Source organism: Lissotriton helveticus, chromosome 3_1, assembly GCF_964261635.1.
Source record: "Lissotriton helveticus chromosome 3_1, aLisHel1.1, whole genome shotgun sequence".
NCBI lineage: Eukaryota > Metazoa > Chordata > Amphibia > Caudata > Salamandridae > Lissotriton > Lissotriton helveticus.
Window position 1 is genome coordinate 1,576,892,508 of NC_136061.1, and position 13,646 is coordinate 1,576,906,153.

The window sequence follows — 13,646 nt, forward strand, 5'->3', positions numbered from 1 at the left end:
AAGTCAGACAACGAATAAAGGCAGGGCCTTTATCTTGTGTGGCCTTGAAGGTGATACAACCTGATACCTGATTTTGGTGGGTCATGGGTGCATTCGGGTGGGCCGCTGCGGGCCCAATTAGTCTCTTATATGATTAGAGAGGCCTGCTTCAGGGCCCTCCTTAGTTTTACAAAGCCCAGTAGAACACACTCTTTTCCGAAACTCTTTCTAAATCTTATCACTCTCAGGAAGGGTTTTTTCCCATGTAATGTCTCTTTGATTGGAAGAGGAGGTTTCTGAGGTGGGAGAATCAGGCAAGTGACACTTCTCGGGCTCCCATTGTGCAAGCCTTCAGGGAGAATCCCTATTCATACCTACCTCCACCTGACCCCGAACTCTACAGAGCACTCACTTCCAGGCCTGATTATCCACTTTTCTACCACCCCTCTCTGGTGCACCTAATCTCACAGCCGACCTTGGCCCCAGCCCCATATCAGCTACCATCCGGCTCCATTTACATTCTTCCAGTAAAAAACATTAGTAAAATCACCTTCAAACTTAAAACATTGAATACAGCAGTAAATATAATTAGCACACACTCTAAAATATGTTCCACAGTTGCCCTAATGACCCGACTGCTAATTAAATAAAGAAAAATTGAAAGGTGATGACAGGGCCGGCTTTAGCGCTGGTGTGAAAGTCTTTTTTGGCATCCCACCAATGATCTCTTTCTAAGGAGACAACTTTACTACCACCCTCCAACAGTGCCCTTCATGTCTCCGTAGCCTCTCCTCTCAGGCTCCCTCACTACCACCCTCATTTCTCCGAAGCTCCCCCCCCAATGACCTCCTCCTTGGATTCCCTCACTGCCACCCTCCAAAAGTGCCCCTCATCTCTTCATAGACCCTCCCCTCATGAACTCCTTCTCAGATTCCCTCACTTCCATCCTCCAACAGTGCCCCTCATCTCTCCATAGCCCTTCTCCCTCAAGACCTCCTCCTTGGATTCCCTCACTGCAACCCTCCACCAGTACTCTTCCTTTCTCTAAGCCCCTCCGCCTCATGACCTCCTCCTTAGACTTATTCACTATCACCCTCCACCAGTGCCCCTCATCTCTCTGTGCCTAACTTCCTCATGACCTCCTCCTTGGATATCCTCACTGCCACCCTTCAACAATGCCCCTCATTACTCCATAGCCCCTCCCCATTGACCTTCTCCTCAGATTCCCTCACTGCCACCCACCACCAGTGCCCCTCATCGCTCCATAGCCCCTCCCCCTATTGACCTCCTTCTTGGATTCCCTCACTGCCACCCTCCACCAGCCCCCCTCATCTTTACATAGACCCTCTCTCAAATGCATTTCATTTGTTGTATAGCGCTACTCATACCAGTGTAGGGTGTCACAGGGTGTCACAGTACTTTACATCACACACACATTATTCAGAGACAATGAATTATACAAGTATGTATATCTATCTACAGGGAATTTCACATAAGCCAATATACATAAGCCAATGAGTATTACAAGGTGTAGGAATCATATATCATCCATACGGGTGGGCAGAATATTTTAAGAGGGTTTGACCTGGAGAAGCACAAACTTTAGATAGCAATCCAGTGCTTGGGGGTTACTGTTAAAAATATATATCTGCCCAAATGAACTCTTTTTTAGCATCATTTGAATAGTGAAAGTGTGGGAAAGTTCTAACCACATCGCATCAGACAAAAAAAGTGAAGTTCTAACTATACCATTCAGGTTTACATGAAGCTCTTTGATGATAGTTCATAGGTCACTTGCTTATGTAAGGATTTTAACTTCTGAACTGTAAATAACAAAAGGAACTTTGTGACAAAGGCAGTAATGCACTGAGCTATCCACATAAAATACAGTTAATCTGCATTTCAAAACTATCAACAGACAAATGATTGCTCTCCAGCAGGATCACAACTCACCAGAGTTATCGGGACATTTTTTATTGTCTTCCATCAGTAGCAGAGCTGACCTTGATAATGATACAAACTGTTTAAATGAAGCATACACGAAAGATGTGTCTTGCTGGGCCTTCCCTGATTCTAAGAACTCTTTGTCACAGCCCGCTCTGATAAGCAGCTGCAGGGGCCAGGAATGTTGAATCAGGATAAACAAACTTATTTTCTCTAGTGTGGAATAGCAAAGGAAATATCCACACAGCAGGACAGTAGGTAAAGGTTTGCATGGCAAAGAAAAGATTTGTCCCCTTCGCCATGCCCCTATTTTACCTGCACAAGTGGGCGGGGACACAGCCCACCTTTTTAAAAGGAGATGCGTGGTTGGGGGTGCCCGTGAGGAAGAGCCCAGGCCCAATCACGCAACTCCCAGGGCAGGAAGAAAAACAACATTAGGAGGAACGTTTTAAATTAAAGTGACTATTTTCTATCGGCCTTCATGCTGTCACTGCGAGGGTCAAGGCTCATGTTTGGATGGGCCAGGCTCATGTTTGGGTGGGACTGGCCTACCCGGCCCACCCCTAGAACCGGGCTTGGTCACAAGCTGATCCTCAAGCCCCCGATGGTTCCGCATCTCTACACCAGCAGCGTCTGCATCTCCTCACGGTGTCTGCGTCCTCCGTTCCCCACCTCCCTACTAGCAGCGCCTGCATCTCCCCTCAGCCTCTGCTTAATTTAATTACTGTGTGAAGATGGGAACTTGACTTCTATAAAGTTGATGCGCAGATGGCTTTGGATCACTTTTCTGGCTAAGTAAGTAAAGACATCACTACAGCATGTCAAACTTGTTTCTAGATCATCAGAGATTAATTTCTGACAAGCTTCATCTTGAATCCTAATTATACTGCATTAGCAGGTAGTTGCCCGCAGGCGCTCATAACACCCCATTAGTTGATTTCACGCTTAATGACAAGACAGCACGCCTGGAACGGATGGAGAAGAAGCTTATTCGAACTAAGCTACATGGCCATCTACTCACTAAATACCTACATTCCAACATTATCCCCATCGGGCTCCAGATTAAAATAGAACCAGCAATATTTGTGGATGTACCTAAATTCAGAGAAGGTTTTAGATTTGTCGCCAATAACTGCACTGGTTGGTGCTGGGAGTAGAAACAGCTGCTGAGCAAGTACATATCCTCACAAGAGAGATAGCCGCCCTGAGGGCTGAAATTGCGGGAGACACTACACTCACAAGCGCAAAGGACGTATTAACTCGCTTAGACGCACCCTCAAGGACTTTGAGGTCATGACCCAGACAAAGAAACTCGAAAAATAGGCCCTCGACGTTCGTCTGTACGACAAAAAGCAAACCTACCCTTACCTACAGGATGATTACTACCGCCAAGACAACCAGGGACATTTTACCAATCGAGGCCGAGGAGGTTTTCAAGGGAGGCGTACATACACCACCTTCTCTGATTCTTCATACAGCTCTGAGGGCGACCAAGAACGGGCTGGGCCTAGTACCGCATATACCTACCCGGAATACAACTATCCCCAGCAGATCCCATTTTTAGGCCAGGGACAATGGCGACCCCCCTGAGGTTGGGGCAACAATTGGTCCAGAGGACCGCCACAGGGACAACAAGCCCACAATCAGGATTAGGATGGTGGTCGAGGCAGAGCCCAGAAGCAAGTTTGCTTCACACCGGAGGAGCATGGCAAGAGATGGACCCGACGGAAGGTCTACAGGTAGTAAGATCACCTCTGAATCCTGTGCTGAACATCTCCGGACACATCTTGAGTGATGATGAGATTAAGGTCCTCAGTAAAGGACTATCCTACGTACTTACGGCGACACCCAATGATTTCACGGTCAAAACAGAACAACATAGGTTCTTTCGAAAGATAAGACTTCGCTACTACTTCAGGAATTCCACTGCTATTCCACACAATTCACACACAGGACTCCGCATACCATCCAGTTTTGTGCCTCCCTCCTATGCCATGACAAGCAAAATCTTGGCCTACGAAAGTATTGCGATGAGAGATGTGGGTAAAATCCTGAGTGAGACTAAATACACCAAGTTTAACATTAGCAGGACGGAGAAGATGGCATTAACGACCCTGAGAAACAACAGAGAGGTTGTCATTAAACCCACTGAAAAAGGCGGTGCCAATGTTGTGCAATGTATCGACAAGTAGAAGGAGGAGATCCTAAAACAACTTAATGATGGGGTCAGCTACCGGAAGTTACCTGGCGATCCATCAAAGGAATTGTCTATGGAGATACTACAAATCACCCAAGCTGGCCGTGACCTGGGTTTCCTCTCAGAACAAGAATTTCAGTTTTTGAATAAAAATAACCCCAGAACCCCAACATTGTATACCTTACCTAAAATACATAAGGATATGACCAACCCACCTGGACGTCCCATTGTGTCCGGATGCGGCTCAATGCTGGAGCCGCTATGCCAATACATAGACTTCTTTCTCAAACCAATCGCTGAAAAGACACAGACCTACCTACCAGACACCACACAGACTATTAACCTTGTGGACGGTCGCCCTTTCAACCCCATTAATCAACTGCTTGTCACCTGTGACATTGTCTCGCTGTATACCAGAATTCCCCAGCAATCGGCCCTTGATGCTATGCGGATAGTATTGAATCAGCGTGAGGCTCCTGCCATGGTACTTACAGATTTCGTTGTCTTCCTTCTCAGGGTTGCTATGATGAAAAATTTCTTCATTTTCCAGGATTTCTTCTACCTCCAGACAAAAGGTGTAGCGATGGGGGCTACCTTTGCCCCAAATTTAGCTATAATCTTTATGACTGCTTTTGAAAACAATTTCATCTTTAACAATGTAAACCCTTATCGATCTAATGTGTCCCTATGGATGCGTTACATCGACAATATCATCCTGATTTGGACAGGTAGTGCATTGGAACTCACAGCTTTCCACACTTGGCTCAACCTCAGGTCGCATGATATCCAATTCACACTGCATTCGGATGAACACAAGATTGATTTCCTGGACTTAATCATCTTCGAAGAAGAGGGGATATTACGAACAACCCTAGATCGTAAACCAGCGGAACGAAACTGCCTCCTCCAATATAACAGCCACCACCAAGAGGATTAAGGGACAACTTACCATACGGACAGTTCCTCCGCATCCGGCGGAACTGCTCATTGAAGCAAGAGGATCTCGCACACCACCTTATGGAACGTGGCTACCCTAAGAGACTGGTTAAGAAAGCTAGAAAACGGGCATGGTTTAATCCCAGAGAGTCACTACTTCAAACACAGAAGAAACCCGTCAATCAGGATGGTAGGCTTATCTGTGTGACCACATTCTCAACAAAAAGTAATGCAATTTCTAAGGTCATAAACAGACATTGGAGCCTTATTTCAGATGATCTCACAATACAAGCTCCACACATGCATTCCTTTAAGAGGGCAAAAAGCATTAGGGATCATGTGGTGCGCTCGTTCCTGGACACACCCAAGCCACCCATGATTCTTTCCCTCTGGAACCTACCGCCCATTATCGGACATCACAAATGCGGCCACTGTAAGGACTGTGACACTACGATTCAAACCAAGGAATTCCAAGACAAACATCACAAGATCACCCTAAAAACCCACACGAATTGCAACATGAGTAATGTGATATACGGGATTGTGTGTCTTTGCGACCTGATTTATGTGGGCCAAACCCTACAGAAGATAAAAGCAAGGGTGCTGCAACACTGTAGCTTCCGCTGTGAAGTTATGGGGGGCCCCTTGGTTGAACATATATAAACAACATGACCATGCTCCAGACAGCTTGAAATGGATCGTACTTGAAAAAGCCACCTTGGGCCCAAGGGGACGTAATATCGGCGAAATACTCAACATTCGTGAGTCGAAATGGATGCTGCATTTTGACTCAATAATGAATGGTCTCAATGAAACCGATAGCAGCTTTGCTTAATTAGCGACTATGTCACTTTAATTTCACTCCTACTCTTCTTACTGTGACAACTTTTTTACTCTCTTTCACATGAACCCCATGGCAGTTATACCACCCTGTGAGGCAGGTAATTGTTTTGGGGGACCATGTCCCTATTTGTTTACCTTAACATGTAACACCTTGTCGGCATGTGTACCACCCTGTGTGGTAGGTACATGCCTCTGGTTATTCCCTTAACTCAATCGAACGTAATCAGACTGAGCCTAGTACTAAGGTATTGCCTTTTTTATCATGCTGGCCTCAACCGTCTTGAGAGCTGGACCGCCTCTCTAGGGATACTTGTCTCAATGTACTAAATGTAGGTTTTGATGTGCCCCTACAAATGTATATATCACACTGGTAGCATGTTTACTACCCTGTGTGGCAGGTACATGCCATTGAGATTTCCATTCATTCACCATACTGTGACCCATTGATCAAGACATCTCCTCCATCCCTACATCCTGACATGCTGTCCTGCTGGTTAATGCCATTAGGACTGCCCTGTGGGGCAGGTACCTGTTAACTGTCCCGGTTCTGTGGGGCAGGTCCCTGTTTACTGTCCCGTTTCTAGGCGAAATAATTTATTTTTTAGCATTATCTAATATTGGTCCCTTTTTTGACATCTTTTAAGACATTGATTTTCCGAATTCTTCAATGTAACACTGGATTATCCCGTTCGTAACTCCCCCGGACTGGGCCCAACGCGAGTCTTTCCTTGCATACGTTGCACGCCTTCGGCGTGATTCGAACCCGCACGTGCGCCGACGTTATAGTTTCCATTAAAAGCGAGCATCTTTGGAGTGGCGCCCTCTTTCACCGGGACGCTACGCTCGTCTGGAAAGCAAGGTATGTCCTCGCCGCCTGCTTCCCCCCCCCCCCCTGCCCCTTCACTTTAATAATCTGCAAGCGCCAGCATTTTGCTCGCTTTTTGGTTACCCGGCTGGGGCCTTTTTAATGATACACGGCTCCTCTGTCTCCCGTAGCAACCTGGTTAGCTGCACGGCATCTGATACCAGTGAAGTGACGGCTGCACTTTCACCCTCACCCACTGCCACTCTCCCCGTGAGTATCCACTCCCTCCTTTTTACAATACCGCTTAGGTTTCCCAAGCTTGTTAAAACGCACACATTTATTGTTTTTCTCCAGATTAGGCCACACCAAGGATCCATGAATGTAACCTTTGGGAGACTTGACTAATTAACCTACGGTATTTAGTCTTCCCTATGTTTCTCCACCTTCTATTTACCTCGAATGAACCCCCCCTAATGGGGCCCTATTCTAATTCTAATTATATCCATTTTCACTGCAGAACCACTGCCCTACCTACAACCCCCTTCCCCACGTGTCCTGATGAAGACCCTCCTGTAAGGGCCAACATATTCCTACTTACATATGGGGTCGAAACATCGACAACTGGATCCCCCATCAGCTTCCTGCCCTAGTTCCAAATAATTTGGCTCTTCTCTGTGGAAGCATGATCGTGATTTAATTGAGCGCCAATTCAGTGCTTCTCCTGCACCTGGCGCAACTTTAGCCAGTCAAAGAATATTTGTGCAAAAGGTGTACTTGTGACGTGCAATGAAGATATTTTTTTCTTGTGCACTATTGCTTACCTTATTTACCCTCACCTTGTCTCCCCCCTTCCCTCCCCACCTTGGGCACTATGACATGTTAATCTGTACATTTATGCTACGTGCGCTAAGTCTATGTGCGGTACTTTGTGATTAAATAACAAACGTACTTCCTACTTTGTTTCTATTCTTGGGAATTTCTAACTATACTAATTGCTTCTATCCTGGGACCGCCCTCTTTCATGTACCGAAGGCGCTCATCTAGCAGCTCCTGGAAGTTAATAGCGATCTCTGCAGTGGAATTTCCTAATGTGCCTGATCTTCCTTCTCACATTTGTTATGCTAAGGGCCACTGAGATTATGTGGGGAGACGAACAAATTATGAGGTTGAGTTAACTAATTTATGCATCAAGAAAAGGCAAATTATGCGTCATAATTTGTCAAGGTTTGTGTCACTGTTACTTCACTTTGTTGTCCTTTTTACAATGTTAACTAACTGGGCAGAGGCTGCACCACATTCTTATCAGTTTAGCAACTGAATGCAGCTATCAGCAATCAGCAAAAGAAAGGTGACCTGTCACTGTGTGGTAATGGGACTATTTCTAAACCGCAACATGTTTGTAGTAATGTTAGATCCATTTGAGCTACAAGAACATTTTTGTTAAAATCTACACATTTTGTAGAAGATGATGGATTATATGGCAAGTGTGCAAAATCAATAATTAGATGGAAAACACCAATGCTGCAGAATCTCATAATTCCAGTGGCCCTGGGTATGCTCTTGCTATGTAGTTGTACTGGGATTAAAAATAGGTCAAGAAAATGTGTCTGATGGACTTTCTGACTGTCCTTGAAGCAGGCACAATACTCAACAAAGACTCTGGGTAAGGATCCTAAAACAAACTGATCGAACTGGAGCCAGTTATGAACAATGGCACTGGCTCAAAGCATACCCGAGAACCTGTTTATTTGCACTGTCTAAAGTGCATACATATAACTCTGAATTTCTCTGATTTAATAGACAAAATGCAAACAGTACAGTTGGGAAATAGTGAACATTGACTGCAGTGCATTCTTTAACTCAGAGAACATCTGAGGTATGCACTTTAGCCAGTGCAAGCATGTAAAAGCTGGTGCTCAGCTCTGCGCTCAGTCAGCGCACTTGAATGTGACCGGATCACAAAATATTTTGACTGGCACTATGTCATATCCTTGGTAATAAATTAAGGTAGGCCTTGCTCCTAACACCTTTTAACAGAGTTTTATGAAAACATGTTTTGTGACATTTTGTTTTGGTGGTGAGTTGTTTTTTGTGCTGTTTTGTATTTGTGCTGCATCATTGTAATACATTTTTGTTGTGATATATCCTAGATGTTTTGCATTGTTTTGACTGCTTTGCTTCAATGTGCCCTGTTATGTTTTTTGTTGTTGTTGTTCCCATTTTCCTTCAAGAAGGCATATAGGAGCTCAGTGAAAAGAGGACAAAACAGGCAACCAAGATACCCTCTCCCTATTCACCAGAAGAGATAATGGCAAGGGAGAGACTCTAGCTATAGTTCCCTCTGAGTAAGCTCCAAGACCTCTTCAGGAGGTCTTAGAGGTTTGAGGTGAGTGTTTGAGGTGAGTTTTAGGAGTCATCTCTTTAGAACCTCACATCCCGATCCCAAATCTCCCAAACATTTAGGGGCATATTCACAAGGAGATATCGCCGAATCAACGGCACTTTATCGCAGCCAAAGTCATGATAAATTTACCCCACCATTCACAAGCTGGTGCTAACAGCCCACAGCACCACTTTTCCCACGATAGCAGCCGCAAAATATTTTTCCACAGAGGACCCCCCCCCAACTATCGCTAATGAGATGCAGAGTAGGCGTTCCAATGACAAAAGCCACAACAGTACCACACCTCAACATTCACCACGACCTGACAGTTTGTCGATAAGAACACAAAACGCGCAATAAGGCACGTTAGCAGCAGGAATTTTACACCTGCTCTGACCTGGTGTAAAGTCGGACAGCAGCCTGCACCATAATAGAGAGCCCAGCCCAGAGCCTTACCAGAAGAACAACAGCCATGGGGCTACTGATTATGCCCACCGGACACCCAAGAGGGCCACAACACCCACCGCCACCACACCTAGGACCCCCCAGCCACCCCAGGCAAGGACGTGCTACTCCTGCTACACCTAACCATGTACCAAATAATCCCCCTGATGTCGCAGAATTACAACTAGTGACATGCATGTGTTGGCACAGAAATTACCATGACACATTTACTATTGAAGCAAACAATTAAACTTTATTGAAACAACACAGAAATCCCATTAAGACACATGGCGGCTCCCCTAGACACATTCCGTAGGTCACAGCCTGCAAGACAAAAAACACGATGACTGCGCACATCAAAGGACAGAGAGAGAGCGAAGGAGAGAGAGAGAAGAAGAGAGGGGGAGAGAGAGAGAAAAGAAGAGAGGGGGAGAGAGAGAGATAGAGAAGAAGAGGGGGAGAGAGAGAGAGTGAGAAGAAGAGAGGGGGAGAGAGAGAGAAGAAGAGGGCAAGAGAGAGAGAAGAAGAGGGGGAGAGAGAGAGAGAAGAAGAGAGGGAGTGAGAGAGTGAGGGAAGAAGAGAGGGGAGAGAGAGAGAAGAAGAGAGGGGGAGAGAGAGAGAGAGAGAGAGAGAGAGAGAAGAAGAGAGGGACAGAGAGAGAGTGAAAGAGAGAGAGAGAAGAAGAGAGGGGAGAGAGAGAGCCGACCCTGCGCACCCAGGCCACACTGATCACCTGCTGCCACCGGTGTGTCTCCAACCACTTGCCGGTACGTAGAGCTGCACACCAGGCCCCACATCTGAGACAGCGCTGTCATCTAAAACAGAGTCCAGAGACATGACTGCCACCGTACACACACTTGCACAAGACACCATCACCCGCCCCCTCATGCACACCCAAGCAGAGGTATCCCAGCCCCTCCCGCCACCTATCGGAGCATGCCCGCCCATGCACACACGGGCCACACTGCTCACCTTCCGCCACGGGCATGTAGACTGCAGGTCCCACCATGTGCCACTGCAAGCCACAAGGCCGGGGCCCGCAGACATGGCACCCTCCACACCATGCATCCACGCTGCGCTGGCCACCAGTTAACACGTCTGGTGCTGGGACCATATTACATGGCATGAACCAGGGCACCCGGAAACATCGCAGCCTGCACAGCCGCTCAGCCCAATGGGTGCCACTAACTCTGTGACCCCGGAAGTGGGGCCACGTTGCGCGGCCTACACTGCGGTCCAGCAAGGCACACAAATCCTGGGCAGTCCGGACCGCCAGGATGGGCCAACATCGCAGGCTGCACACCCGCTCAGCAGCTCAAGGTTCCTTTTTTTCAGGGGCATAACTGAGTTTTTTGCCTTCCTCCTGTATTTTGTCTGACCTGTTATTGGCTGTTTTATGACTCTGGGCACTTTACCACTGCTGATCAGTGCTAAAGTGCATATGCTCTACCTATGGTAAATGGTTGTATGGATTAGTGACTCCATGATTGGTTGGTTTGGTTTACCTGTCAGACCCTATTAAAGTGCACCAGGAGTGCCCAGGGTTTCTAAACCAAATGCTGCTGGTGGGCTTGTAGCACTGGTTGTGCCACCCACAGAAGCAGCCTGAAGTATGTCTAAGGCTTGCCTTTACAGAGCCTGTGTGCAGTCTGGTACTCACTTGCCAGTCCCTAAACCTTCCTTTTTCTTCATATCAGTCACCCCTATGGTAGGCCCAAGGGCAGGGTGCATTGTAGGTAAAATGTAGGACAAGCCCTGATGTGTGTGGCATGTCTTAATAGTGAATTACAGCCATTTTCGTTTTTCACTATTGCTAGGCTACCTGTTTCCCCATAGGCCAGAATGGGCAGTTTGATTATTACATCTTATAATCCTAACTGACTCAGGGAACTAGGTAGAAATTCGAGTTTAGTATGCCTGAACTCAGAATGATAAAATACATATTTTAGTGAAGTTGGTTTTAACATTTTGTATTTGAAAATACCACTTTTAGAAAGTAGGTATTTTCTTGTCTAACTAACCAAGCCTGCCTCTGCTAGGTTGTGTATTCATTGTCTGGAGTTTGAGTGACAGGGGCTAGGGAATTCCAGGAGACAGGGTGATTCTGCCCAGGGCTGAAAAGAGAGATCTACATGCAGATGGGTGGGAGGAGTTATACCTGGGACCCGAATAAGGCTGTGGCTTCCCTCCACAAAGCTGGCTCTACCTCCTGTGGTGCTCTGATGTCCCTGCCCTGCACTGTGAAAGGAAAGAAGGAGTCATTTAAACAGAGTGCTCCAGGACTGCCCAGAACTGGTTTGGACTAGGCAAAGGCCTCTCTGCCTTCAGAGAACTAAGAGAAACTGTGTATAAAAAGGGGGACCAAGACCCCAGAACTTTAGATCACTTTGGACAGCAAGAAGAAACATTTGCTGAGGAGTAGAACCAGAGAGACTGAGAAGAGACTATCCCTAAGCTAAAGTGCTGCTTGAGGAATTGGCCTGCAGTGGTTACCTGGTTTTCCAAAGAAAGAAGAGAGGAACTTTGTGTACTTTCATCAACTTGTAAGGATCTCAAAGGGCTTGAGAAAAGAGCTTGCCTCTTGCTGAAGTCTCAGGGACAACAGACTTTACCCACCAGCTCCCCAAGAGTTATTTGGAAGTGCCTGCAGTTATGTGGGACTATCACCGGAGAAGAAGATCAACGTCACAGCAGACACCGCCGCATCACCGGGAAGCGTGTCGCAGGGCCTGTCGCAGCCCCAAGAAACACTGAGTCATCGCAGGGCCCCCGAAGCACCTCGCAACTACGGAGAAGAGGATCGACGTCGCTGCAGATGCCGTCGCATCCCCAGGAAGCGTGTCGCAAGGCCTGTCGTGGCTCGCATCATTGTCAACATGCCTCGCATCGTCGGAGAAGAGGATTGAAGTCGCAGCAGACGCCGTCGCATCACCGAGAAACGTGTCGCAGGGCCTCTCGCGGTCTGCATCCTATCGCACCTGGAAGAAGATGATATCTTTATTTCTTTGCACCAAAACTTCATTGCATCACGGTGTGGTAAGCCGCATCACCACGGAAGCGCAGTAAGAAACCAACGCATCACCATCACCTAAGCAGCAGTAGGGAACCGACGCATCACCTTCCCTGCAACACTTTCATTATCTTGCTTTATGCATCTTAAGGTACATTGTCTCAAAGAGTCGCATTTTAAGATATAAAGAGAACTAAGCTAATTCTACCATTTTAAGTACAGTATTGTGGATTTTTGTTGTTTGTGTTAAATCTATATAAAAGAATACTTATTTTTAAGATACAACTTGTGTGGTGTCCATCTGTAGTGTTGTCACTGGGTTACTGTATGTGTTCGAAAATTCTTTACACACTGCCTCTGAGATAAGCCTGTCTGCTCATGCCAAGCTACCAAGGGGGTGAGCAGGGGTTATTTTACGAGTGTACCCCCTTACCCTGACCAACCCTAGTTCGCGCCACGTGGTGCTAGCCCGTGCAGCTGCAACGCAGTGTCTGCCACAAACCCTGTGCAAACCCAATCAGTGCCACATGGTGGTAGGCCTGTCCTAGCTGCACGGCCTCAGGTCTGCCATCCAGTCAACATCGGCAGAGAGGTATATTATGTCGTCGACCCCTTATATTTGCAGGGTCCCATGGCCTGTGACGCCTGTCCCGGGTAGGTGTGGTGTGTGTGCAAACCTGTCCTCAGGGAGTGGCTCTGACATGCTGACACCTAGACCAGTGACCTGCACAACACCATCGAGTATGCCTGCGACGGGTAGCAACGAGGCCCCCCCTGGAAGCAGGAGTGGACTGGCCAGCTGTACGCCAAAACAGGTCAGGGCTTGAGAAAAGGACTCATGGGCACTGGGCACGGTTCAGTCCATGTCTGGAATAGAAAGTGGCTGACTCTGTGGTGGTGTCCACAGGACCCCTGACACAAATTGCCATGTTGCCCCCTCTGACTGCCATCACACAGGATGTGCATCATTGACGCAAGGGAAATCACTGTCCCTTTATTCATCCACATATACATACATGATTGAGGAAAGACATGACACAGCAGTGCGTCACTGGATGTTTATTGCACATCCAGTACTTTTCTGCAGCTAGAGCGGTACAGGGCA

At 47.0% G+C, this 13,646-nt stretch overlaps 1 protein-coding gene across 1 annotated transcript in view; it reads left to right on the plus strand.

Annotated features, from left to right (window-relative positions):
* Window positions 1-6,274: 6,274 nt before the first annotated feature.
* Window positions 6,275-13,646, plus strand: part of LOC144824281 (transient receptor potential cation channel subfamily V member 6-like) — a 258,022-nt gene continuing 250,650 nt past the window's right edge. Inside the window, exons 1-2 of the mRNA XM_078683411.1 lie at window positions 6,275-6,297; window positions 6,621-6,758. Coding sequence (XP_078539537.1) covers window positions 6,275-6,297; window positions 6,621-6,758 — 161 coding nt within the window. The remainder of the gene's footprint in view (window positions 6,298-6,620; window positions 6,759-13,646) is intronic.